General features: G+C 40.3%; 1 protein-coding gene and 1 pseudogene across 1 annotated transcript; both read right to left on the reverse strand.

Moving 5' to 3' along the window:
* Window positions 1-1974: 1974 nt before the first annotated feature.
* Window positions 1975-5104, reverse strand: LOC136503398 (uncharacterized). Its single transcript, XM_066498489.1, has 2 exons — window positions 4968-5104; window positions 1975-3076 (listed from the first exon to the last, which is right to left on the reverse strand). The coding sequence occupies exons 1-2, from the start codon at window positions 5102-5104 to the stop codon at window positions 1975-1977; spliced, it is 1239 nt and encodes a 412-aa protein (XP_066354586.1).
* A 360-nt stretch (window positions 5105-5464) lies between these two features.
* Window positions 5465-26774, reverse strand: part of LOC136505990 (lysine histidine transporter 2-like) — a 47799-nt pseudogene continuing 26489 nt past the window's right edge.

Genomic DNA, 26774 nt, shown 5'->3' on the forward strand with positions numbered 1-26774 from the left:
CCTCCATTCAGTTTAACAGAAAAAGCTGTCCATATCCAAGACCTTTGCTGAAAATAGGTACAGCAGAATCAATAAAATGCGAAGCACATTAATCATGGAGACTGTCGACTGTCGGAGTGTAGTAGTTATTTTACACCTCAAACCTTTGCTTTCTGAAGAAGCTAGTAATATTTTATACGCACATACTTCACATTCTAATTTCTTACAATAAAGAAAGCACATCAATAATGTGCTTTCTGAAGAAGCAAATCAATAATGTGCTTTCTGAAGAAGCACATCAGATTGCTATGTGAATCAAAGAAATTATGAAACAGCCAGAAGAGACCGCGCCACATGCAACATAGAGAAGGTCAAGACACAAAGGGTTCTGTACACATGCAGTGATGCAGGCATTCTTGGTTGCATTGAATTATAGATCAAAATATGAGGTGAGAGCAATATTGCAATAACACAGGTCAAGCAATCCCAAATTCGTGTCAGTAGTTATATGTCAACTCTAACAAAATTTTTATGACAAGTGAGCATGTGCAGTGTTCATATTTGCCACAAGACAGATAAAAGAAACTTTTCTGAATTTTAACCTTGAACTAGGAAACATGTGCAACACAATTACAAAGCATTGTTCTACTTGACGACATGTTCATTTCTGTAGTATTGCCGAATTTGCAAGTGCAATCTGATGTAGCATTTCCCCTGATCCTATTCGGCTATTCCTATGTCAGAATCTGCTGCTTGTCACTGTTGATGGAATGCATAACTGTTTGCGAACAGAAATTTCAAAATAGTTGCTGCATTTTGGTACAAAATACCCGTTTGATCCAATTGTTAGCAGGTTTGTTGGCAAAAGGAAACCAGCTGATATTGACTTCTAATTTTGGTCTCTTTATTTTGCACAGTTGATCGGTTCTCGACTGAAGATCTGGCCGCACAAGGGTATGATTGATTGGTTGTTTTGCAGATAAAGGCTAGTTGCATTCAGGAAATTAAATAATGAAGCTCATGTATAACTACATCATATTTCTCCGTATAGCGTTCTTTCCTGGTTGATGCTCTTTACCACAGCTCCTGCACGTATACACTTTTTTTCCGCAGTCAAACTGCTAAAATTGTGCTTGGAAGTGAGGAAAGCTGAAGATCTGAATAAGGAGTTTATCAACGCGTTTCAACCTATAACAAAACATGGCTGTAATCTGATTCGAAGATTTTAATTTTATAATGATCAGCAGAAAGCAAACCTTGTGTTGGCTAGGAGACACACAAAGTGGAATTTTCGATCTGCCAGAGGGCAGTTTAGCCTTAGCCGCTTATTCTCATTATATAGGGATAGCAAACTTGAGATACAAGGAAGTTTCCAACTACTACAGCATATTCTAGCTGCATAAAGTAGTTAACTAGATACATTAAAGATTAGCACTAGGCTTAACTCTCAGCTTGGCTAGCCTCATAAAGAGTTGGAAACATTAGAGAAGATCCAAGTTTGCAGCTGAAATAAGAGCCTCAAGTGATATGTAGTAACTAAAGTGATACTCCTTCCTTTTAAATTTCAATATTACAGTCAGTGACCTATAATTAGAATGGAACATGATTTCCCCCCTCAAAGCTCCTTCCAACTCCACAATTAAAGTAGTCCCTTTGTTCCAAATTGTAAGTCGTTCTGGCTTTTTTTAAGTACATACATTTTACTGCACATCTAGATATAAGCTATGTTTAGATACATAGTAAAACTATGTATCTAAAATCCCTCATCCTGGCCACGCCGCGCCTGACACACTACAAGTCCCCGCACTAACAAAATGCAAGCACTGAGTTTGACCTAGCATGCTGTTTGAATCGGGTGAAGCCTCTAACCAAAACATAATCAAAATAAAAATGAAAGACACGCTAACAAACTAAGCACTGCTAATAAGCTTTATTTGACATAATAGAGATAAAACTGGATGGTTACCTTCTGATGTTAGACACATCATCACGAACCTAGTAAACAGATGGCGTAATCCAAATTGGGACTGGGAAAGGCATCGAAGAAAAGGGAAAACATTCAGTGTTGGGCGTCCTTGGACCTCCATTGTATATGGGAATTTCTCCGATTTTGTAAAAACCCATGTCCCGGTAATTTTCTGTCGCATATTCATGTTTGCAGTTGTCCATCAGATAGAAAAGGTTGGGCTCCAACACTGGCAAGTCCTTAGTTGAAATGCACATGGAATTATTGTATCCAAGAAACAATGAGTGATCTCCCAAGGTGGTGATCTGGTCCAGTTTTTGTCCATGGAGATCAACCTTGAAGACCTGCACATCAAATGACTCAATCTGTGCGTATGTGATGTAGTCCTCATTGTTATCGGTGTATGGCGGATGGCGCCACCATTGGTACAGGGTCATTTCTATCCACCTGAACACCTGCAGGAGGTCGCCTGATGGCGTCTTGACAAGGTACATTGTTATGAGATCATGGGTGCGGCCAGGATTGTACATCGGCATTGCTGAACGCATGATCCTGCTAGCTGACGGTGAATGCCCATTGAGGTCCAAGGTGTAGATAGCGCTGTCAAAGCGCAGCACATAGAACAGACCATTGTCAGAGTTGAAGACAGCATCATGGTAGCCGCTGCGCTCGAGAGGGCCATGGCCCATGGCGGAGACCGGTGTCCAGGACTCATCGCCAAGCCTGGCGAATGAGAGCTCGCCTTCCGGCCAGTGAATGAGGAGCACAATGCATTCGGCCCCAGCGGAAGGTGAGCACGACAGGACGGCGCGGAAGTACATGGTCTCGCGCGCGGCAAGGGTGGTGAGGATGTCGGTGGGCTCCTCGTCAGCGTCCCGGTTCACAAAGACCCGGTATGTTAGGTCGCCGCCCTCGCCTGTTACGCTCTCGACGTTGTGGAGGCTGGCGAGGGGCGGGAGCGCGACCTGGGCACCGGTGAGGGGATTCACAACGTGGAGGCTGGAATCCTCGTCTGCGGTGACGAGCCACCCGTACGCCGAGCCGACGAAGGTCCGGCTGCTGAGCGGAAGGTCCGGGAGGGCAGTACGAATGGAGGGCGATCTGGAACTGGAAGCACCGATGGAGGTCGATCTAGAACATTATAGACATTTGGCATCATCTATCTGATCTAGAAAAAAATAGAAGGGCTTATATCAAAATGCTTCAGCTCCATCACAAGGTGCTCCTACGCTAGAGCTGGTTTCGTTTTTAAAGGAACCATATCCCTGCCAGACTGGCTCTAAGATCGAGTATCTATAGCAATAGCTCTAAAGAAGAGTTGTTTGGCTCTATTTTTTGAGCCTTCAAACTGAACCATCAGTTCTAGCATTAGCCATTACATCTCAGTCCTCAAATTTATAGGACCTAGTGACACACCCATTATTGAGGCCACTTTTTTTTTATTTCTTTCCTTTCCCCTTCTCTCACATCCACGAGTAGACTCATTTTCTCTATATCCTGACATGCGCCATCCTTGGTGCCATCGTGCGTCATGGTTGAGCAGGGGCAGGGTTGTCAGAGAGGGAGAAGTGGGAAGGAGGAGGTGCTTGCGGTGGTCCATGTGGGAAGAGGACGTTGTTGACAATCACTGCATCATAATATCTGATCATCAAACACCTTGAAAATAAGGGAGTGACACATTTATTAGACACGTTTTTTCAATGTGCATAGTTCCACATGTACTTTTTTTAGCAAAAGTTCCACATGTACTTGGAGAATATTTGAATGTAAGATCCCACTTGAGAAAGTTGTCGGGATTTAGGCCCAACCCTAGGTCCGCTGACCATAGGGCGGCCGCTTGACCTTGGCAAAGGTCCAATCCAGCCCATCTTCGACCACATGCAAAGAACACACAACATGCATTGATCCTAGCTAGTGGTGCAAAGTCGCTTATGATCGAAGGGAGAAAATGGAAAGTCATATGGATTCATGGGCCCACCTATTAGAATGAATCGACTCAAACCATGTGTCACCGCCTTAGACATACCTCCTGAGCCTTTTATCAACAAACCAACCAAAGATGGTGACATCAAAGGTAAGAGGGGTTCACCGACCTAGAGCTAGTCGCCTGATGATCCCTCCCCCTTGGCACCAAACCACCTCAACTTCCTTCTATGTGTGCCTCACTGCCTCCTATTCCTATAAATAGAGGGCCTACCACCATTCTACAAGACACACAATAGAAGTAGCTCTCCAAGTGTTGTCTCTAGTAATAATAGTAGTTAGGCTAGTAGTTTGGGAGTTAGAGTCAAGTAGGGCTTGGACCAAATTCCCGAAGCATCTTTGAAGGTCAGGTATAGTCCTTGTATCCTTCTCTTTGTAAGACTTGAGTATCAATATACTTATGTTCTCTACTTTATACCTTAGTTGTAACACTACCTTAGATGTAGTGTGTGTTGTTTGCTTAGCCTTTCATTCGATGATTCATCTTGGTAGTGGTTGGAGTAATTTGGGTCTTACATCACACCAGATCTCCGTTTGACTTGAGTGCTCTAATTCTAGTGTGGAATTAGAGAAATTTTCGTTAGCATAAACATGGTGTTTAGGATAAGAAATGCCTTACGTTGCGGCCTGTTTGGCATAATTTTTGTAGTAGCTTTAGGAGTTGTTTTTTTGGGGTTGAAATAGAATAACTCCTTAAGTGGAGCTCCTTAAAACCCGCTCACATAAGGGGTGGGTACCGAGTGGAGCTAAAAATACTTGTTTCTTCCTGCTTCTTCTCTCCTATTTACTATGAGAAGTTGTTTACCAAATGTTTTTTTAAACAACTTCAACTCCACCGTGTACGACCGCCCGAGCTGAAACCAATAAAAGCCAATCCACTAATGAAGCAGAGTAGTACCAAACCAGATTATATTTATTTATATTAGACACGTGCCTTCTGGTTATTTGTTATGCCTACGTGTGTGAGCTAGGACTAGGAGGTTAGGAGGATATATACATACATATCTATACGTGACAATGGAGATAATTGGAGTAGAACCGGGATCTTGGAAGCCCAATAAAAAGTGGCCCACCTGGTAGCACGTTCGTGGACGCCGGCAGCTTGGCCCCAGCAGCTCTGGAGCTGGAAGACGAACGACGCAACACATTTGTGAGATTCAGTTTTCCCGTGTCCATATTGTCAGCACAGTACGATTTTAGGCTTGTCATCTATCACCATCTCCCCCGTGCAATGCAAGCGCATGGTTAGTTAATAATGATGAATTTACAAGTATGATTATCAGCCCAAACACAGGCAGTATCACCTGAAATCTGGAAAATGATCGAAGGCAAAATTAATCACCATCCTATCAGAACTTAAACAAGATCGACTTAGCCATAGCACAAATTAAACCGAGTGTCATCATGCATCCATATCCAATGCAAATTGAACACACATCATATGGCATATAATATCCTAGCCTTTTGACATAAGTAGATCGATTAAACCTAGCTACTTGCTCATGTTTATCTAGCTAGCTAACTAATAAAGTCTTGGGCAATGGAATAATCGATCACGAGAAGAACTTGTAGATGGAGGCGTTGACGATGATCGACCGGAGGCCACCAATGGGTGCAAACACCGTCAGGAGCACGCCAACTATGATGCAAAACTGCAGGTCATGTCAAAGGCACCCATTAGCATATATGAACGATTTACCAAATTGCAGGAATAAACGAAGCTTAGCTCCTTTGTTACATCAATGGCTAGAAGCTTGTGTAATTCTTCAGATTTTTTTTGTTTCTTTTTTTTTGTTTAATGAGCAACTCTGTAAGACTGTTTTGTTTCAATAAAGGCTCAGTAGGGGGCAACCCCTCCTGTTTCCATAAAAAAAAAACCAAATTGCAGGAATGAATAATAATGCACCATCTATTCATCTACTCCCTTCGTTTCCAAATTATAAATTACTTTGACTTTTTTTTGTTCATCCATTTTGTTATGTATCTAGACATATATATTATTACATCTAGATGCATAGCAAAATGAATATACAAAAAAAAAAAAAAAATCAAAACGACTTATAATTTGGAACGGAGGGAGTAGATTCTATTCTAGAGGTAAAACAAGAAAATATTACTTTATGAAATAATGACTTACCCAGTTGATGAACCAGGAGAGGCTAAACGTCTTTGGCTTCTTAATCTTGAGCCACGGGATGCAGGGAAGCTGTTTGGTCGTCGTGCAGTAGTTATTTCGGTTCAGTCAAAATTAGTAAGTACATCAAGAACATGAAGTGCTTAGAATGGGTTCAAGGAAACAGATAGAAAATTCTAAAGGATCTCTCACATAGTAGGTTGTCGGCGCAAATGCGAAGCCACCAAAGAACCCTAGCAACCCCCCGAAAGAATGGCACGGCGATGCCAACCAGAGCTGTGAACACTGCACGTACGACACAAGATGCATGGATCGAGCAACAAATAAATGATGAACGACACTAGCTATATATATAATACGCCAATTAATATGTTTTCTTTATTAGACACTACAATATGCATATAATCAGATCAGATCAGTTAAACGCGTTGAATTTATAAGTACTTACCAACATATATTGAGCGCGCTGTCAAACGGAGAGGCAGGCCTGGCCTGAACCGGAGTTTCTTCACCAGGAACCTCTCGAGCATGTCGAACACGGGCATGGCGTAGATCTATTAATTATAGATGTGTCATCGATCGATCACAAGGAAGGAATTAAGGTACGCAGCTGTGCGTATGAGACTTAGGGACCTGGTAGCTGCCGATGACGTGGACGACGACGAAGATGTTTGCCATGGCGATGAGCCAGCGTGGCTTCTCGAGTGTGATGAGGATGTTGTCGTCGACGGCGTTGCCAAAGACGTAGTAGCCGATGAACGCCACGGGGAGGTAGCAGATGGGACGACGACGTAGGCAAGGACGACGCCCTGCCACATGGGTTTCCCGACGGCTTGTCGGGTGTGGACGGGATGGTGGCCTGGATCTCCAGCACCACGTTGTGGCCAGCGTACGCGAATGCTACGTCCCCCAGCGCTCTCAGGAAGTTGAACGTCTGCCCGTCGCCGTCGCCGCCTTCTTGCTGTAGTCCACGGCCGCGTGCCGCCCCTTGTGCGCCGACGCCGCCCATGCAATCGTCGAGTAGCTGCATTGCATTGCATGCATTCATGATGATCTGATCGATCTAAAGTTCCAAACATTCCACTATTCAAGTGTATCGTCACTACCACTATTCAAGTGTATCGTCACTGCTACAGATTTGGACATCACTGCTGAATTTATGAGAACCGGCAGTGATGTACCTTCACTGCTGGTTCCGAGCTTGAAAATGAGAAAATGATTGGGACTGGGGTAAAACCGGCAGTGAAGGACCACATCACTATCCGTTCGTGGCTTGTACCGGCAGTGAGTTGGCGGACACTTATCAATGCTGGTTCTAACCAAAAGCCGACAGTGATTTGGTGCTATTACTGTCGGTTCCGAGCCAAGAACCGACGATGATAAAATAGCAATACAAAAAGCTAGCATCGTCCTCTTCTTACTCCCCTCTTTCGTCCCGAGCATAAAGGTGCGCGTTTGGGCCGCTTCCTCTATTGTTGTGGTTGCTCTTCACCGTGAAGCTAGTTCTTGGATTTGGAAGAATAACTTGATCCTTTTGCTTTAAGGTTAGTAACAAGCATCCACTCCTTTGATTTTGTTGCTTAATTAGCATTGTTTTGATGGCTACATTGCTTGATTCTCATTCTAGTTCTTTCTCCATTATAGAGAGTACTTTTTCAATTAGACTTTGTGCAAGGCTTGCAAGCAAATTATGGTGAATTCATCATCCAAAAGGTTGGTGTCTTTGAACACATTTAAAATCATAGCTAATTACATGGTGGTCAAGATCATTGTTAGTATGTGATGCTATAATTCGTTTTTAATAAGAGTAGAGTAGATTCTTTTACAATTTTGGTGAGCAAATTAATCCATGTGTTACCTACCAACACATTGTTTGGAGCTATATTGTTGTTCGTGGTCATGTCTCCAATTTTAGTCTTTTTAAAAAAAATTAGTGTCTCCATTTTTATGTGACATCGAGTATTGAATAATTGTTCTTTATTATTGTGTAATAATTGTATTTTTATGTGGCTACGATTTTCAATTTATATGGCCGGGGATACCAATTTTAATTTTTCAATAATTAGTATACAATAATATTTTCTAAAAATGGGGTGACTAAATTAAATAAGTATAGAATAAATGGTACTTTCGATCTACTATTGTTGTTCATGAAGCTCGACTTTTTATTAATTTCTCTGTAATCTCAGTATTTTTTTGTGCAGAGATGGATCGAGAGTTGATGCATCTATCTCGAGCGGACAAACGGAACGTGCATGGCGTCAGCCAATTTATCACCAATACCAAAGCCCATACTAGGAATAGGAACCATGTCTGCTGCCCATGCAAAGATTGCATGAATGAAAGGAAATGGTCTTAAATTGAGTTTGTACGAATGTACTTGATTACCAGAGGGTTCATGCCAAACTATACGATATGGACTATGCATGGCGATGTTGGTGTGAATGTTCCGTAGGAAAACGAAGATGATGTGGCTATGCCTGACGTAGCTATCCATGATGCTGATGAGGAACCCAGTGTCAACACGGAACCTATGGCCATAGTTAATGATGCGTTTAGGAACACGTTAGCTGACGACACCGAAGATAACGATGGTATTTCTCAGCAGGTACGAAATGTAGAGACTGGATGTCTTAGTGAAAGACAGTTGAGAAAACTAGAGAAAATAAGACAAGATGGCAAAACACTATTGTATAAGAATTGTCCAATGAATAAATTAGAAGCCGACATTATGCTCTTAGAGTTCAAATCGAGAAACGTATTGAGCGATAAAGGCTTCGATCAGTTGTTAGGTATAATAAAGAAAATGCTCCTAGAAAAAATAAGTTGCTAGAAAAGACATACCCGACCAAGCAAATGATCTGCCCCATCGGCCTCAAGGTTGAAAAAATCCAAACGTATTTCAATGATTGAATATTGTACCATGGAGACGAATACAAGGACTTGTATGCGTGCCCCAAGTGTGAAGCTCCACGGTACAAGGAAGGGCCGTCAGATGAGGATACCAAGACTAGAAGAGGTCCTATGAAGGTCATTTGGTATTTCCCTATATCTCCCCGGGTGCATAGGTTGTTTGCATATGCAAAGTCAGCTAAGCTATTGCGCTGATATGGCGAAGAGTGTAAGAAAGATACAATGATGAGGCACCCCGCCGATGGAAAGGACTAGAGGATAGTCAATACTGTGTTCTATAAGAACATCGGTGGAGAGGTAAGGCACCTTTGGTTTGGTTTGAGCACAGATGGGATAAATCCTTTCGACTAGGTTAGAAGCAATCATAGCACCTGGCCAGTGACGCCCTATATATACAACCTTCCACCTTGGCTTTGTATGAAGTGGTCATACATCTAGATGCCACTGCTGATCCAAGGGCCAAGACAACCTGGGAATGACATCGATGTGTTTCTAAAAAGATGTTTGAAAAGGGTGTAGAGGATGTTTGGGACGAGTGCAGAAAGGAACATGTCATGATCAAGGCAGTACTTATCGCCACATCACCGACCTGCTAGGTCGAGGTTGCTTGTTCAGAGAGAAGACAAAAGGCTATACTGGATGTGTCGAGTGCTTGGACGACACCGATGCGGTACATCTGCCAAAGAACTCAAAGATTATATGGGACACCGTAGGTTCCTACCTAAAGGTGACCCTTACCACAGGAACAGAAAAGATTTTGATGGGACTATTGAGAAACGCTTACCTCTAAAATATCGAGATGGGCATGCGATACTTCGAGAAGTCAACAAACTGGAGGTTGTCCTTGGGAAGGGGCACAATGCAGTAGCAGCGCCTGATGGGAGAGTCTAGAAGAAAAAAAATCAATTTTCTAGAAACTACCTTACTGACCAGTGCTGAGTGTACGCCACTGTCTTGATCCCATGCACATTACTAAAAACATGTGCGATAACACGCTTAACACCTTGATGGACACCGGAGGGACATCGAAGGATTCACTAGCCACACGCTTGGACTTGCAACACTTTGGAATCAGGAAGGAGCTGCATACCATGGTGCTAGAGGATGGCCAGTTCAAACTTTCGATTGCGTCGTGGACCTTGAAGAAGGAAAAAAACCGTGTGCTTATTTGTTTCTTCAATGAACTCAAAGTCCCGACGGGCTACTGTGCGAACTCGAAGAGGCTAGTGAACATGAGAGAACTCAAGTTCAACTATGGCTGTATGAAGGCCCATGACTGTCATGTCATTATGACTTAGCTACTCCCTATTGCCCTACGTGGTATCCTCCCCCCAAAAGGTCGGCACCCCAATCATAAAGCTGTGCTCATTTTTCAACGTGATCTCAAAAAAGGTCATTGATATGTCCATGTTGGACTAGCTGCAGTGAGACATAGTCGAAACTCTCGTTACGCTTGAGATGCATTTCTCGCCGACTTACTTTGATATCTCAGTGTATTTGCTCATTCATTTTGTTGACCAAATTAGAGCCCTTGGCCTAAATACTTGCATCAGTTGTTCCCTTTCAAAAGGCTGATGAAAGTTTTCAAGAGGTATGTTAGGAACAGATTTAGGCTAGAAGGGGACATGGTTGAAGGATGGTCAACGGAGGAGGCCATTGAGTTCTGCACATATTATCTAGACATCAATAGGGTCAGAGTTCCAGAATCTCGTCATGAGGGAAGACTATGTGGCAAAGGAACAATCAGGGCAAAATCTATCATAGTAGATGACCCCATTTCTTTCAGACAGACATAGTTCGCTGTTCTCCAGCAAGCAGATGATGTGATGCCATATATTGACGAGCATCGACAATCGCTGCAAACTTTGTATCTGAGCAGGTCACAAGCTTAGCTTGATAAAAACATAAGGAGGAATTTGTCAGCTGGTTGCGATGCCGCTTGATTGGAACAACGTTGGGTAATCAACTGGATATCTTAGCCAAGGGACCTTTGAGTACATTGCTTAAGTACCAAGGGCATGAGATCAATAGATTTACATTTTACACAAAAAGCAAGATAGAAAGAGCACATACCGAAATAGTGGTGTTCGTTTCGATGCTCACGATAAAAACGACAACGTGTAGGCGACATACTATGGTTTCATAGAGGAGATATGGGAGCTAGACTATGGTCGATTGAAGGTAGCTCTTTTTTGCTACCAGTGGGTCTGGCTCGAGGAAATCACCACTGACAGAGAAGGGTTCACTATCGTTGATCTCACCAAGATCGCATATAGAGACGGCCCCTTCGTCCTTGCAAAAGACGTTATGCAAATCTTCTATGCAGGGGACAACAAGACAAAAGCAAAGGTAAAAGTAGTCCTAAAAGAAAAAAGGAAAATTGTCGGTGTCGACGGAGTGATGGTCGAAGAAGACTACAGGGGCTATCAAGAAATGTCTGCATTTGGGGCAAACGTACCCCTACCTATCCTTGAAGTGGGTGACGAACCTGCTTACGTCCGGCGTGATCACGATAAGGCCCTAATTGTTGGACCCGATGAAGATAGTTAGATTATTATTAACTATGTAATCATTATTTAGATGTTGTATCAGTAATTCGTACTGAATATCTAATTTATATTTTGTGTGCACCTCTATAATTTAATTATTGACTATGTAATCAAATATTAAGATGATGTTCACAAACACTATTATTTGATAATTATAGACCATTAATTAATTATCGTAGAATTAAATAATCAAGGCATAAATTTTTGTGTTATTTTAGAATATAAACTAACTGCATCATTTCTATTAATAAATAAATAAAGAAAAGCAAACCGACAGTGATATGGCTGCATGACTGTCGGTTTTATTACAAAACCGGCAATGATAGACCCATCAGTGTCAGTTTTATTTTAAAACCGGCAGTGATGTGTCTGCCCCCTATAAAAATGAACCAGGAACATACACACGCACGCACCCTCACTTCACTCTCATTTTTTTAGTTTCATGTACTCTCACTTTTCACTCTTTTCACTCTATGTGGTCATGGCTCCTGGATATTTCATTGCAGGTATATATATGTTCTCCTCTCTCACATTGTAGCTATGTATATATGCATCATCGATCTATATTTATTTAGGTTGCAACATTTTACTTGGCATATTTTATATAATGCAATATATATTTTTCTATTCATATTTCTTGAATTTTATTAGGTACAATGCAATATATATATTCTCCTCTTCCATATTCTAGCTATGTATATATATGCATCGATCTATATTTATTTAGTTTTCTATATTTTATTTGGCACATTTTATATAATGAAATATATATTTATAGTCATATTTCTTGAATTTTATTAGGTGGGATGAACGGACCTCCCTCACCACAAGAACCAGGTTTTCACCCTGGTGATGATCCATTCGATACTGATGTGGCCATTCCAAACCACCCTATTCCAGCCATCGTATGAAATATTTTCCAACTTCTAATTTTTGGATGCTAATTAATTAATAATTGTAGTTTAAATTCCATAATAATTGTTGTTTCATCATATGTATGGACTCATTCAAATAATATCATTGTTGCATATGTCGTAGACGATAGCCCCGATAGAGTGGCTGCAAGCAGCACTTAGCTTGCTCATGGTGTTGGACATCATTGAGAACATGGCATCTACTGCTGATGGTCAAACTTGGACGTGTGAACTAAGCTTCTACATCCCTTCGAGGCTACCATTAGGGCATCAGGAATTTATCCGGCGGATGGGATCATGGATGCCAAGCAGGAGAAGCGTCCAGTTCTCTACCGTGCGCAACTGTTTGGTGGCACTTCGGCACATTTGCTATCAGGTTCTCGATTTCTCGCACTTCAAGATAGAAGCTTTGTGTGCTGGTGATGTCCCCGTTCCGCAAGTAAGCAAATATTGGGGGAGCTACAACCAAATGGATGTGGTAAAGTCGATGTCATTGATACCTGAGTCCTGGTTATTTATTGTATTGTTATTGTAATAACCATCTCTCATTTTTTGCCTGCTTGTAGGTGGTGCTCCATGATAGTAGCTATGCTGCATTGGGCTTGTCAGCCATTCTAGACCAAGCTACGGAGAGACTCGGGTTTGACTAGGAGTACTATACTAGGAACCTTGGCCAGCACACTACTGTAGGATGTCAGTTCTGCATAAGATTTACTAACGGGGCTAATGGTCATTCAGTAGGTTACATCTATGGACGACCATGTCACCGGTCTTTTGAGGCATGAGAGAGTGCAATCATACAGGCATTGGGCTTCATCGATAGCTGTGGTTACAGAATCTGTGACATTAATTACCATGCGAATTAGTGTTTGTATAGGTTTAATTTGCAAGGTTTAAGTTTAATTTGGCTTGTGTTTGTCATGTAATTCATGTGCTGTGGAACAAGAACTCTAAATTCTAGTGCTGTATTGGTCTCAAACTTTTTCTTAGGCTTGCACATGCTACGGGTGAATGAACCACCAACGTTGGGATTTTTTTGAGATGGTTTGGTACTTTCTCTGATTTAATTGAATTTCTGTGCGACGTCACCAATTAATTAGAGGTTGAATTGAGCCTACCCCAAAATGATCCGGAATGGTACCAAACTTTTCCATAGGGTCTTATGTGCCCTAGGGACCAATTTTTGGTCAAGGTTGATGCAAAATTCTAGTGTGCCCAACATATAATTGGGCCTCTTTTATCCCTTTTATCATAAAAATATAATAATAAAGAAAATGGTTGAAAAAACCTAAAATCTTGTGTGGGGCCATAATTGGGGTGTACATGCTTGCAAAAAAATTTGAAGCCATTTGAACATAGGCGGTTCATACCTGCTTCACAAACCTGTAGAAGCCGTCTCATGTTACAATAACTAAACACCTAGGTTCCCAAGGTTTCTGTGGTTCATATGCATTCTTGTGTCGTATGTGCCTCAAACTTTTTCTCAGGCTTGCACGTGCTAGGGTGAAGGAACCACTAAGTTTAGGATTTTTCTGAGATGGTTTGGTACTTTCTGCTGTTTAATTGAATTTTCACGCGACATCACCGACTAATTAGAGGTTGAACTAAGCCTACCCCAAAATGATCTGGAATGGTGCCAAGCTTTTCCACAGGGTCTTATGTGCCCTAGGGACCAATTTTGGATCGAGGTGGATGCAAAATTATAGTGTACCTAACATATAATTGGGCCTCTTTTGTCCCGTTTAGCACAACGAAAAATATAATAATAAAGAAAATAATAAAAAACCTAAGATCTTGTGTGGGGTCATAATTGGGGTGTACATGCTTGCAAAAAAATTCAAGCCATTTGGATATAGGTGCAATAGGAATATAAATGCGTGAATTTATTCAGTTTTAAAAAGGAAAAAATATCTATAATCATTAGTGTCGGTTTAAAAAAATCGGTAGTGATGGGCAGAAACCAACAGTGATGACAACTACCACTGTCGGTTTCATTTTGAAATCGACAGTGATAGGTATATTTAAAAAATTTCAAAAAAATTATGCCCAGCCTTGGGTTCGAGCGTGGGTCTTGAGGTCTAGAGTAGTATGCCTTAACCACTGCGCTATGATAGTAGTTGCATTAGCCTTAGTTTTTTTATTTTCTTTTATTTTGTTATAGTGTAGTTATTTTACATTCAAAAATAAAACAAAATTAAAAAAAATTTGGCCTGATCGGGGTTTGAACCCAGGTCTCGAGCTACAGAGTGTATTGCCTTAACCATTGCGCTAGGATAGTAATTGCGTTAGGTTTAGTCTTTTATTTTCCTTTATTTAGTTATAGTGTAGTTAGTTTATATTCATAAATAAAACAAAATTAAAAAATTTGACCCGTCCAGGGATCGAACCCGGGTCTCGGGCTCCAAAGTGTAGTGCCTTAACCGCTGCGCTAGGATAGCAATTGTGTTAGTGTTCACACCAAAATTTGGGAAGAAGAACGTGGTAACTCAAAGCTTCCAGGATTATGTCATCAAGGAATGGATTAGATGTGAATCGGTATCAGCAGATTTAGATGTGATGTCAGAATAGGCTATTTTATGGATGACATCAGCAGACGGTGTTAATGGGCTATGCTTGAGTGGCACCAGGAAAATGTGTCAGACTCTACAAATAAGGAAAATTGGGGTCCAGGGGATTTATTAAGTTAGGAAGTTTTCTTTTATTCCAAGAATTGTAATGAGTTTTATTTGAGTAGGATTCATGTTTAGGTTCCGAGTAGAAATATTAGACCCTGGTTATTGTAAAAAGGATGAACACTCAATCAATACAATCTTTCTGGCTTTCGCCATCACATTAGGAGTAGTACTATAGATCTCGGTGAGTTCTTCAACAAATAGGGCCACATCGACTGATCGACCTTCAGCTTGCTTGTAAGTACCACCATGACTTGTATTGTGCTTGTAAGGCTGCATTAGCTGATTGATCTTTTATGAGCCATAATATATGTTAGTTATTGATCTGTATCATAGTTTGTAAGGCTGCATCAGCTGATTGATCTCTTACGAATCATCATATAGATCAAAGTTATCGATCCTGTATTAAATAACCTATTATTTAATACAATATCACTAGTTATCAAATCTACTAAGATTAGTAAGATTTTCCTTATTGTTTTTGGTTGATTCACCAATTATCGATTGAGATAGAGATAGATCGGTATTGTATCATCTTAATTGGCCATCCTTTGATCTGGTCATGCTTCAAATCTTATAATTGATGACTTAATTTCGCTAGATCGGCTATTTTATCTCTATTTCAGTCAAACATAGTATGCATCCAAAGACATGTTTCAATCTTGAATAAACTCACTAATTAATAAGATCTAATCTAATGACACTACCATTAGGGATGAAAACGGTACGAATATTTTCCGACCGTATTCGAAACCAAATCCGTTTAGAGGGGTTGAGATCTATCCGTATCCGAGTCCGGATATCTAACATCCGATATCGTATCCGTATCCGAATACTCAAATCGCATATTTATGATGTCGATATCCAATCGTATCCTATCCAACATAGTTGACACTATCCGTATTCGAATTCTAATCCGAATAGAAATATGAAAACAAATGTAATATCGGTGATATCCGTCCGTATCCAATCCATTTTCATCCCTAACTACCATAGCTGCATCGATCTGGTCAAACCTCACTAGTAAGACTTTAGATTAGAAATTATCGATTAGTGGTCTTGTTCATAATCAAGATATGTACTCTGTTTGTTTGCTATGATTGCATCGGCTATTTTTGCTGATTTGCCTATACTCTCACACATAAAGCATGTTTTCATGAATCTGTCAACATATAGATGGTTTTATAGATTCTTTGGCTTTAGTTTATTATCATTATCATAGCTGCATCGATCCGATTGAACCTCACTGCTGATGATAATAGATTAGACTTAAAACTATTTGTAAATTCATTTATATTAGACAATCGATTTGTTCGCATGTTATACTCTTTTCATCAAACCTATTGGCTCGACGCTTTATATCAATCATGTTCCATTTAGCCGATGATGCTTTCTGATGTCCCATGACCATCGGTTATTTTGATTCAAATCATTATTGTTTAATATTAGCTAATAGTCCTTGATTTAAAGATCTTCATTTCATGGATACGCTGGATATCGACTATTCAGTCGATAGCCTCATGGAACCGGCTATCTAGCCGTACATTTGGAACTATTTGGTGTGACACCGACATGTTCTATCTTAAATTACTAATAAGATTTTCTCTTCTTATCAATTGTAGGCCAAATTGACTGGCACGTCATTAGGTTTTTAGAATCGGTTGGTTCTATGTTGAAGCCAAGCAGATCTTTGCTCTCTTTCCACTCAGATCTTCCGACTTGCTGTGTATTGATTACATCACCACATTTTTGTGTCAACACACTTTTTAGCAAGCCTAGGGGACAACAATCATCATAGCGGGTCACAACAACAAGGATATTCTTATGGTGCCTTATGAAGACTTACCTGATGAGGATAAAAATGTTATTGGTAAGGCTATCGAGGAGTTTTAGAACAAGTGCTTGTTGTCATACACCAAAACACATGACAATAAAGTTGTACAAAAATATCCACTGCCGAGAGTTTTGATGCATGGATAGTCAGATACAGACGTAGCTGATGATAGACGTTTTTTTGTAGAAGCTATTAACAAATCTGTTCATGATGCAATGCTGAATCATAATACAACTTTCTTGAATATATTCTACAATACCATGAGGAAGGTGTTTCATGGATTTCCACTTGATTAGGTTAGACTGGCTTATTACAATATTCCACATCAGTCGACTCAGGGGACTAATCAAGCCAGTACTAGCCATCAAGAAGCAGCACTAGCTAAGAGTGATGATGCCCAAGCAATTTAGAATTCATCTAAGCAAATTCAGGGTGCTACTACTTATCAAATGCAATATAATCCTGGATCATTAGTGTAGCATGTGCAACAGCCAATAGGGCAACTTCAGAATTAGATGATTAATTTGGTACATCAGGCCAAATACCATCGTCAGCTCAAAAAATAGCACCATCAGTTCAAAGGATTCGTAGAGATACAGATCCTAATGTTTTCAATCAGAGATTTCAAACAGTAAATCAGCAAGGGGCTCGATAGATAGATATTCTATAAGGATATCATTATGGTTCAGATTATAATTGTCGATGCAAAAACATGTTAATGTGCCAAAGACATAGCAAGCCGGAAGGATCTGCTTGATGGAGCAAGGCTGAAGATCCGCTTGGCTTCAACGTAGGGCTAACTAATCCTATGAATTCCTCCCAAGGAGTGCCAGTCAATTTGACCCGTAATTGACAAAGAGAGAAAGTTTATTAGTAATTTAAGGTGGAACATGCCAGTTTTGCCCAGACAATTCCAAGTATGCCGCTTCGAAAGCAGCCAGACGGGAAAATTGGCTAAACGGCCGATACGTGAAGAAATCGGCTGTTTACGGACTGTGAAGCTTGTGGTTCGTGATTGATTTTATATTGATGTAACACCCTAAAATTTGCTTCTCTTGAAATAGAGATAAAATAATTTAATTTTGTATTTTTATGCTCATGAAAACATGGGGAAATAATAAATTTTCATTAGATTAAAATTTATCTTAAGGTAGAAACGTATTTGTTGCATTCATGCCGGTCGCACTTTGTGTTTCTATGTGCAAAATGTGTGTTTTTTAAAATATGTTTAGGAGACGAATATCTATCTCTAGGAATTTTCCAGCTTCAATCTGGAATTTAATTCCTACCTCTTTTACCTTAATCTTTATGTTATAAGTTTTCAACAATCTTTCCATGAGCTCTAAATACTTCATTTGGGTTCATCATGTTCCAAAGTGTCTCTTGAAATTTTCTCCAAATTTTCGGAGGTCTCGGAGTATTTTTCGTGGCTTAAATATCAATTCTAGACTTTTCTAGAATTATTTTATTCACGAAATTAATTAATTCCAAAAATAAATAATATATCTCATTTTCCAACCAACTCTTAAAGCCCATGTGCAATAATCCTAATAAATCTCAAAAGCCCATGGATTTATTTACTAATGGGCTTTAATGATGATTTAGGTCCATTAGTAAATGTGAAGGGTGCAACATCAATTAGTACCATATTGCTAGTTGATGTAGATGTGGGGAGTTTTTCTCCCTATAAATATGAATGAACCCCTTGGGCAAAGCACACCAAAACTACCGAAGGGGAGCCCCTAGTTTAGGAAATCCCTCGTGTAGTAAATTAGATTTTTCTCCTCCTCTCGCTGTCGTCGTCGCCGCCACGCTGTCTGATACCGTAGACCTACCGTCGACCGCAAGAAGGCCCTAGGTGAGTTCACTATCTTCTATTGTTCTCTCTGCCCTCGGCTCATGAAACCGTGGCCTCTAGGGCCCAAACCAAGCTCCCTGGGGAGCTTCTCGCCGCCGGTAATGGAGCTCCGCCGTGCCGGTTTTCCTCTCTGGCTGATGACTCTCTCCCCCTCCTTTCTAATCTGGGCTGTCCAGATTCAATCCAATGGTCCAAGATCGCCCGTACCCCTTCACCGGGTTTATTTGCAAAAGAGCCCCTACAGTTTTGCCTAATATAACCCATAGTCCATGGCGCACTTCGAGAATACGTTTTCCTATTCGGAAAGCATAGTTTCTTTCTAGTAGACTTAGAATACATTTTTTGTTTTAGAAAGCGTAAAATCCCTCTATTAGATTCAGAATACGTTTTCTTCTTTTGAAAACGTACTTTCTTCGGTTAGATCCAAAATACGCTTTCATCTATTTACAGTTTTGCACTAGTCTTATTTAGGCCATAAAATCTTTGTTTAAACTCTGTTTTGATCCATTCAAGTTGCGTTAGATTCATAATTGAGTAATCTACATGTTCATCCTATTGTTAAATATATTTTCAACTTTTGAAATTCGAGGTTAGATTTAATCTATTATTTTATTAAAGTAAATCTTGTTTAATTCATAACTTTTTCGTTATAGCTCCGATTAGAGTGCTTTTCGCGTCTGTGTGTTCATAGCAAGATGTAGATTCATTTTACAAACATTTAATCTTGATTTTATGTTTGGTGTACTGTTCTAATTTAGATCTATTGTTTGCTTCATGTATGATTGCATGGATGCTTGTGTGGTGCTTTACGATCATGTCCAGTCGGTGAGCTTTGCGTTGGTGATATAAAAGAAGTTGGTGATTTAGAAGAAGTCCTTTAGAGGTTACAATTCAATAGAAGATGGATTTGAGTTTAAGGCAAGTATTGCATGGGATCTTCCTTGTTGTCCTATTCACCTTAATATCATTTTAATCATAAGCATGTGTCTACCTTGGCAACCATAGTAATTTTCCTAGCTATTTGATATCTTGGATTCCTTGATACCTATGGGGAATTGTATTGGGTAGTATGATGCTAGCGCTCAACTAAAGCCATGATCTTGTAACTTGACTAATGGTATATGCAATAAACATTAAAATATGTTTTTTAGCAACATGGAACAAGGGGCTAGAGCATTGGGCTATTTTATAGTGCTCTAGATTCCTCTCCCTAAGGACTTACCTATAAGTGAACATCCGAGACTTACAGTATAACTATGAGGGCTACATGGCTCTGACTTTAGCTTGGTATGAGGACCTTTTCTAGCTTATTAGTGGTTACCTTTATGGCGCAAGAGGGGCTCCGATAGGTATGATCTCGGCCTACCCAGAGAGTGCACTTTTGTTTCTTGGTATTTTGTTAGTCACTCCTTGGAGGGGGTTCATGCTTATTGATGGGGAAACCTTAGTGGCCCTAACTTGTTAGACGAACCTTTGAAAGGCTTCATAGTGAACCCTGCTGACCTTCCTTGGTAGTAGGTCAACAGGTTGGTCTCCTCGGGCAAAAGGGTAAATCATGACTCATAGTGAAAGTGCACAGCCTCTACAGAGTGTAAAACTGGTATATCTGCCGTGCTCATGGTCACAAGCAGCCTTGGACCCTTACGCAATAGATGATGAACACTGATGATACTGATGATGAAGATGCTCACTAATGATTACTGTTTATGCTATTCATTATTCATGTTTACCAAATTATGTGTTTATGTGGGCTTGTGGATAAACTTGTTGCCACCCTATTGCTAAAATCATGACTCATTAAAAGCTAATCACAGTTAACTAGTGTCAGCCTTTTGAGCCTCATGAACCCCATGTTATATTTGTTGAGTAAGACATGTACTTATGCTTGCTTTACTTTTTAAATCTTTGGAAAATCCTAGATGGGTACCAGATTGCTAGTCTAGAGGAGTTAGGCTTGTGATCAACCAGTAAGTTGTCCCTGTGGAATTAGAGTCTTCACCCAAAGATTAGAGTTGTCTTTTTGCTATTTGCTGTCTAAGGTTATATCCTTTATACTAAATATGTTATATATTAAGCATTGTCTATTGATATTTCCTTTATTTGTAGCTATATGTGAGATTTGACTTCCTGGGCTCACATATGGTGTGTATCTGGTTTTGTCCTTAAAACCGGGTGCTACAATTGACAAGTACAATGCACGCAGATGTAAGTAAAATCATTAGCTAGGTGAGTATTGCTAGTGTAAAGCATTGAGCCGATGAATCTAATGATAAAGGGTATAGCATGCAAGCAAATCAACTGTTTAGTATAAATGGATCTACAAACGCTTTGAATCTAATCTGTTATCATCAACAGTGAGGTTCGACTAAATTGATGGCAGCTATGATGATAATAACAAACCAAAACTGAAGAGTCCGTAAAACCATCTATACATTGACAGGCTTTCCGAAAGACATGCTATATGTGTGAACGCTCAAGCAAATTGGCTAAAATAGCTGATTCAGGTGAAAAGGGACTACAACATGTGAACAATTGACTATTTAACATGGACAAACCTATGAACTCATTAGACCTAACCAGTGATGTCTGAAGAAAGGACAACTCCAATGTGATTCAACTTGCTTTCTTTCATACCTCTCTTTTTCCTGTTGACGCTGATATTCTTGCTCTTCTAACCAACGCTGATAATCCTTTTCCTTCTACCGCTGCCATTTATTCAACAAAATTTGAGATGTAACACACGGCCTTGTCGCCCCATTCCTTGATGTCTCCCCCTGCTCATATCAGCTCTTTTGTTGGTCACAACGCCTTCTAATCTTTCTATATTCATCAGTCAATATTTATCTCTCGGGATCGACTATTCTAGTTTCTCTTGATGAAAGGTCTTAATGGCTAGAGGGAGGGTGAATAGCCTATTAAAATTTTCTACAACAACACTTAACAAACTAGTTAGACAATTATGAGGCGAAGCAAGTGTTGCGATAGCCTACTAAAATAGCAAGCCACCTACCACAATTCTAGTTTATATAGTTTCTATCCACACAATAGCTATGACACTACACTAAGTTAGTGTGCTCTCAAAAGCTAACTAAAGAGCCACACTAACCAAACTAACAAGCTCTCACAACTAGCTACACTAAAGAGCTTGACAACTAGTTTGTGGTAATATAATGAGAGTGAGCAAGAAGGTTATACCGCCGTGTCAAGGAAGGAGCCAATCAATCACAAGAATGAATAACAATGAAGACCAATCACCTCGGAATCAAATGATGAACACAATGATTTTTTATCGAGGTTCACTTGCTTGCCGGCAAGCTAGTCCTCGTTGTGGTGATTCACTCACTTGGAGGTTCACGAGCTAATTGGCATCACACGCCAAACCCTCAATAGGGTGCCGCACAACCAACACAAGATGAGGATCACACAAGCCACAAGCAATCCACTAGAGTACCTTTTGGCTCTCCACCGGGGAAAGGTCAAGAACCCCTCACAATCACCACGATCGGAGTCGAAGACAATCACCACTCTCCGCTCGATGATCCTCGCTGCTCCAAGCTGTCTAGGTGGCGGCAACCACCAAGAGTAACAAGCGAATCCCATAGCAAAACACGAACACCAAGTGCCTCTAGATACAAACACTCAAGCAATGCACTTGGATTCTCTTCCAATCTCACAAAGATGATGAATCAATGATGGAGATGAGTGGGAGGGCTTTGGCTAAGCGCATAAGGTTGCTATGTCAATGCAAATGGCCAAGAGAATGAGCTTGAGCTGGCCATGGGGCTTAAATAGAAGCCCCCACAAAATAGAGCCCTTGAGCCCCTTCACTGGGCACAACACGGGGTGACCGGACGCTCTGGTCATATTGACTGGACGCTGGACCTCAGTGTCCAATCATGTGATACACGCCACATGTCCCCTCTCTTTGAATACTGTTTGCCCAATCTCAATGGTCAACAGTCGATCGGACACTGCGACATAAGTGATTAGACGCTGAGCCTCCAACGTCCGGTCATTTCCAGTAAGGTTCTGGAAACAAATTTCTTCGACCAGATGCGTCCAGTCATGCTTGACCGGACACAGCCAGTGTCTGGTCACATGGTGACTTTCTTCTACGCTATCCAACAATATGACATGATGCAGCCTTCCAGCATTCGGTCGCTGAGCGACCCAGCGTCTGGTCAGTTGACCGACGCCAGCGTCCATGCTGCTACAACTGACCGGATGCGCCGGTCTCTCTAAGACCAGTGTCCGGTCACCTTGTGACCAGCAAGACTAACTCCTTTTCACCTCTAACTACTTCACCCTTGCTCAAATGTGCCAACCACCAAGTGTATCACCTTGTGCACATATGTTAGCATATTTTCACAAACATTTTCAAGGGTGTTAGCATTCCACTAGATCCTAAATGCATATGCAATGAGTTAGAGCATCTAGTGGCACTTTGATAACCGCATTTCGATACGAGCTTCACCCCTCTTAATAGTATGGCTATCAAACCTAAATGTGATCACACTCTCTAAGTGTCTTGATCACCAAAACAAAATAGCTCCTACCATTTACACCTTTGCCTTGAGCCTTTTGTTTTTCTCTTTCTTCTTTTCTATTCCATGCACTTGATCATCACCATGGCATCGCCATCTTCATGTCATGATCTTCATTTGCTTCATCACTTGGAATGTGCTACCTATCTTATGATCACTTGATAAACTAGGTTAGCACTTAGGGTTTTATCAATTCACTAAAACCAAACTAGAGCTTTCAATCTCCCCTTTTTGGTAATTGATGACAACCCTTATACAAAGATATGAATTGAAATTCAATCGAATCCATGTTGCTTGTCCAAGCATATTTACCATGTGTATAGGATATGGACAAGTTTCATGAACTCCATATGGTAGCAATTGCTCCCCCTACATATGTGCTAAGAGTTTGGATTGTAGCTTGCACATATGCTTAGATAGGAAATATAGGACACAATGTCTACCAAATGATGCTAAGGTGTAAAAGATGGACCTTTGAAGCGTGATACCAATCGGAGTGCACCATTATACCATCCTTAGCACCATGGTTAGCTTGATACTACTTGGAAATACTTGGAAATGATATCATTTGATATCCTATGCATGCTAGTTTTTCATTTTATCATTCAAACCTACAACTAGCATACACTACACAAGCATGGATATTGAAATTTAAAATTTGTGCCATGCAAGCAAACATATGAAATGCACATTCAAATGCACCATACAAGTTCATGAGCTTGCTCCCCCTACTTGTGTGCTCAAAATTTTAATTGATCCCTTTCCTTTGTCATATTCCTCTCCCCTATGTCAAATTCTTCTCCTTTGTTGTCTTTTCACTATCTTAGTACACGAATATCTTTATTTTTCTCCCCATGTACTAATATCTTTGTTTTTCTCCCCCTTTGTCATCAATGAACACAAAGGTTCAAAATATAGATAGGTAGAGATTATCAATGTCAAACAATGGTGTGAGGATCATATTTCCAAATTTGGTCCAATCTAGATCATTTACCAAAGATATTTAACTCAGTTTGATCCAAGGACAAGCTTCTTCACACCTTCAAATAAGGGTTATCTTGTACCATGTTGAGTTAAACACTTAGAGCTCATTTTCTAGATGAAACACTAGGTTTACAAGCCCACAAACATGTCATATGCTACCACTAGATCAAGCAATAGTGGTACCATACAATCATCAAATTTGTTTGATTTTCATGAATGAGCCTATTAAATGTGAAAGATGTCTAGATGCTCTAAACAAGTCCTTAGCAAGGATGTATGCCATGCCAATCAACTTTTACCTTGGATTGCTCGAAGGAGAGGCATGTCATATGAGTGGGGGGTGCATCAACACATATTTGAGAAATCCAATATGTTCAACTCATTCGTTAGCTTGCAAAACCTTTTCTCATCTAATGGCTTTGGTATCTTTGGTGCCTACACTCTCAATGCAAATGTCCCTTTTTTGTTGGTGATCTCTTATGAAATGGTGGTGGACATCAATGTGCTTTGTTCTTGCATGTTGAACTGGATTGTTGGTCAACTTGATTGCACTCTCATTGTCACATAGCAATGGCACTTTCTTGAACTTGATTCCAAAATCACTCAAAGTGGCCTTCATCCAAAGTATTTGTGCACAACAACGACCAGCGAATATGTATTCGGCTTCGGCGGTTGATAATGCAACACTATTTTGCTTCTTTGATGACCATGAAACAAGTGATCTTTCCAACAATTGACATGTGCCCGAGGTGCTCTTCCTTTCAACCTTGCATCCCGCATAATCCGAGTCGGAGTAACCAACTAGCTCAAACTTTGCTCCTTTGGGATACCACAAACCAACATTTGGTGTATGCTTCAAGTACCTCAATATTCTCTTTGTAGCCTTCAAATGACTTTCTCTTGGTGAGGCTTGAAATCTTGCACACATGCATACACTAAACATGACATTTGGCCTTGATGCGGTCACATAGAGTAGGCTTCCAATCATAGACCGATATAATTTTTGATCCACCATATTGCCACTTGCATCACTATCCAAGTTGCCATTTGTTCCCATTGGTGTGCTAATGACTTTACTATCACTCATGCCAAACTTCTTGATCTTGTCCTTGATATACTTGCCTTGACTCACAAATGTACCATTCTTCAATTGCTTGATTTGAAGACCAAGGAAGTAACTCAACTCTCCAATCATGGACATTTCAAACTCATTAGCCATCATCTTTCCAAACTCATCACAAAAATCTTGATTGGTTGATCCAAATATGATGTCATCAACATAGATTTGCAACACAAACAAGACTTTTCCAATCTTCTTGACGAAAAGAGTGGTGTCAACCTTGCCCATTATGAACCCTTTAGAGAGTAGGAAGTCCCTCAATCTCTCATACCATGCTCTAGGTGCTTGCTTCAAGCCATACAATGCCTTCTTCAACTTCTACACATGGTCGGGCTTCTTGTCATCTTCAAAACCAGGAGGTTGCTCAACATATACTTCTTCATTGATGTGACCATTGAGAAATGCACTCTTGACATCCATTTGATAGAGCTTGATATTGTGGGCACAAGCATAGGCTAGCAAGATTCTAATTGCTTCCAATCTAGCAACTAGGGCATATGTTTCTCTAAAGTCAAGACCTTCAACTTGTGTATATCCTTGTGCTACCAATCTTGCTTTGTTCCTTACTACTATCCCATCTTGATCTTGCTTGTTTCTAAAGACCCATTTGGTTTCAATCATATTGTGTCCCTTTGGTCTCTCTACTAATTCCCATACTTGATTTCTTGTAAAGTTATTCAATTCTTCATGCATAGCATTCACCCAATCAACATCCTTCAAGGCTTCATCTATCTTCTTTGGTTCAATGGATGACACAAATGAGAAATGCTCACAAAATGAAGCCAATCTTGATCTAGTTTGCACACCTCTTGAAATATCACCAATAATAGTGTCCAATGGATGATCCCTTGCAATATTTGTTGGTTGGAGGATTGGAACTTGATTGCTTGCACTTGCTTGATCATTGGGTTGAGATGATGTACTAGCCACTTGATCTTGTTCATTATCATGAGAGCCACTTGTACTAGCTTGATTTGTATCATCTTGCACATTTGAGTTAGAGAGCACTTGCACTTGATCATCTTCATCATCATTCACTTGCCTAGGCCTCAATTCACCAACATCCATGTTCTTCATGGCATTTGAAAGTTGAATGCCTCTAACATCTTCCAAGTTCTCATTCTCTACTTGTGAACCCTTGGTTTCATCAAATTTAACATCATGAACTTCCTCAAGAATACCACTATCCAAATTCCAAACTCTATATGCTTTGCTTGTAGTGGAATAACCAAGTAGGAATCCTTTATCACATTTCTTGTCAAACTTGCCCAATATAGTGCCTTTCTTCAAGATATAGCATTTGCAACCAAAGACCCAAAAATAT

Source organism: Miscanthus floridulus, chromosome 14 (assembly GCF_019320115.1).
Source record: "Miscanthus floridulus cultivar M001 chromosome 14, ASM1932011v1, whole genome shotgun sequence".
Classification (NCBI taxonomy): Eukaryota; Viridiplantae; Streptophyta; class Magnoliopsida; order Poales; family Poaceae; genus Miscanthus; species Miscanthus floridulus.

What these genes read in the sequence shown, in the direction of transcription:
- LOC136503398 (XM_066498489.1), bottom strand. Translation starts at nt 5,104, where the DNA reads ATGGACACGGGAAAACTGAATCTCACAAATGTGTTGCGTCGTTCGTCT. An exon ending in ATTGGGCTTCCAAGATCCCG is followed by an intron (nt 3,077 to 4,967) that starts GTTCTACTCCAA and finishes ATAATGTTCTAG; the next exon opens with ATCGACCTCCATCGGTGCTT.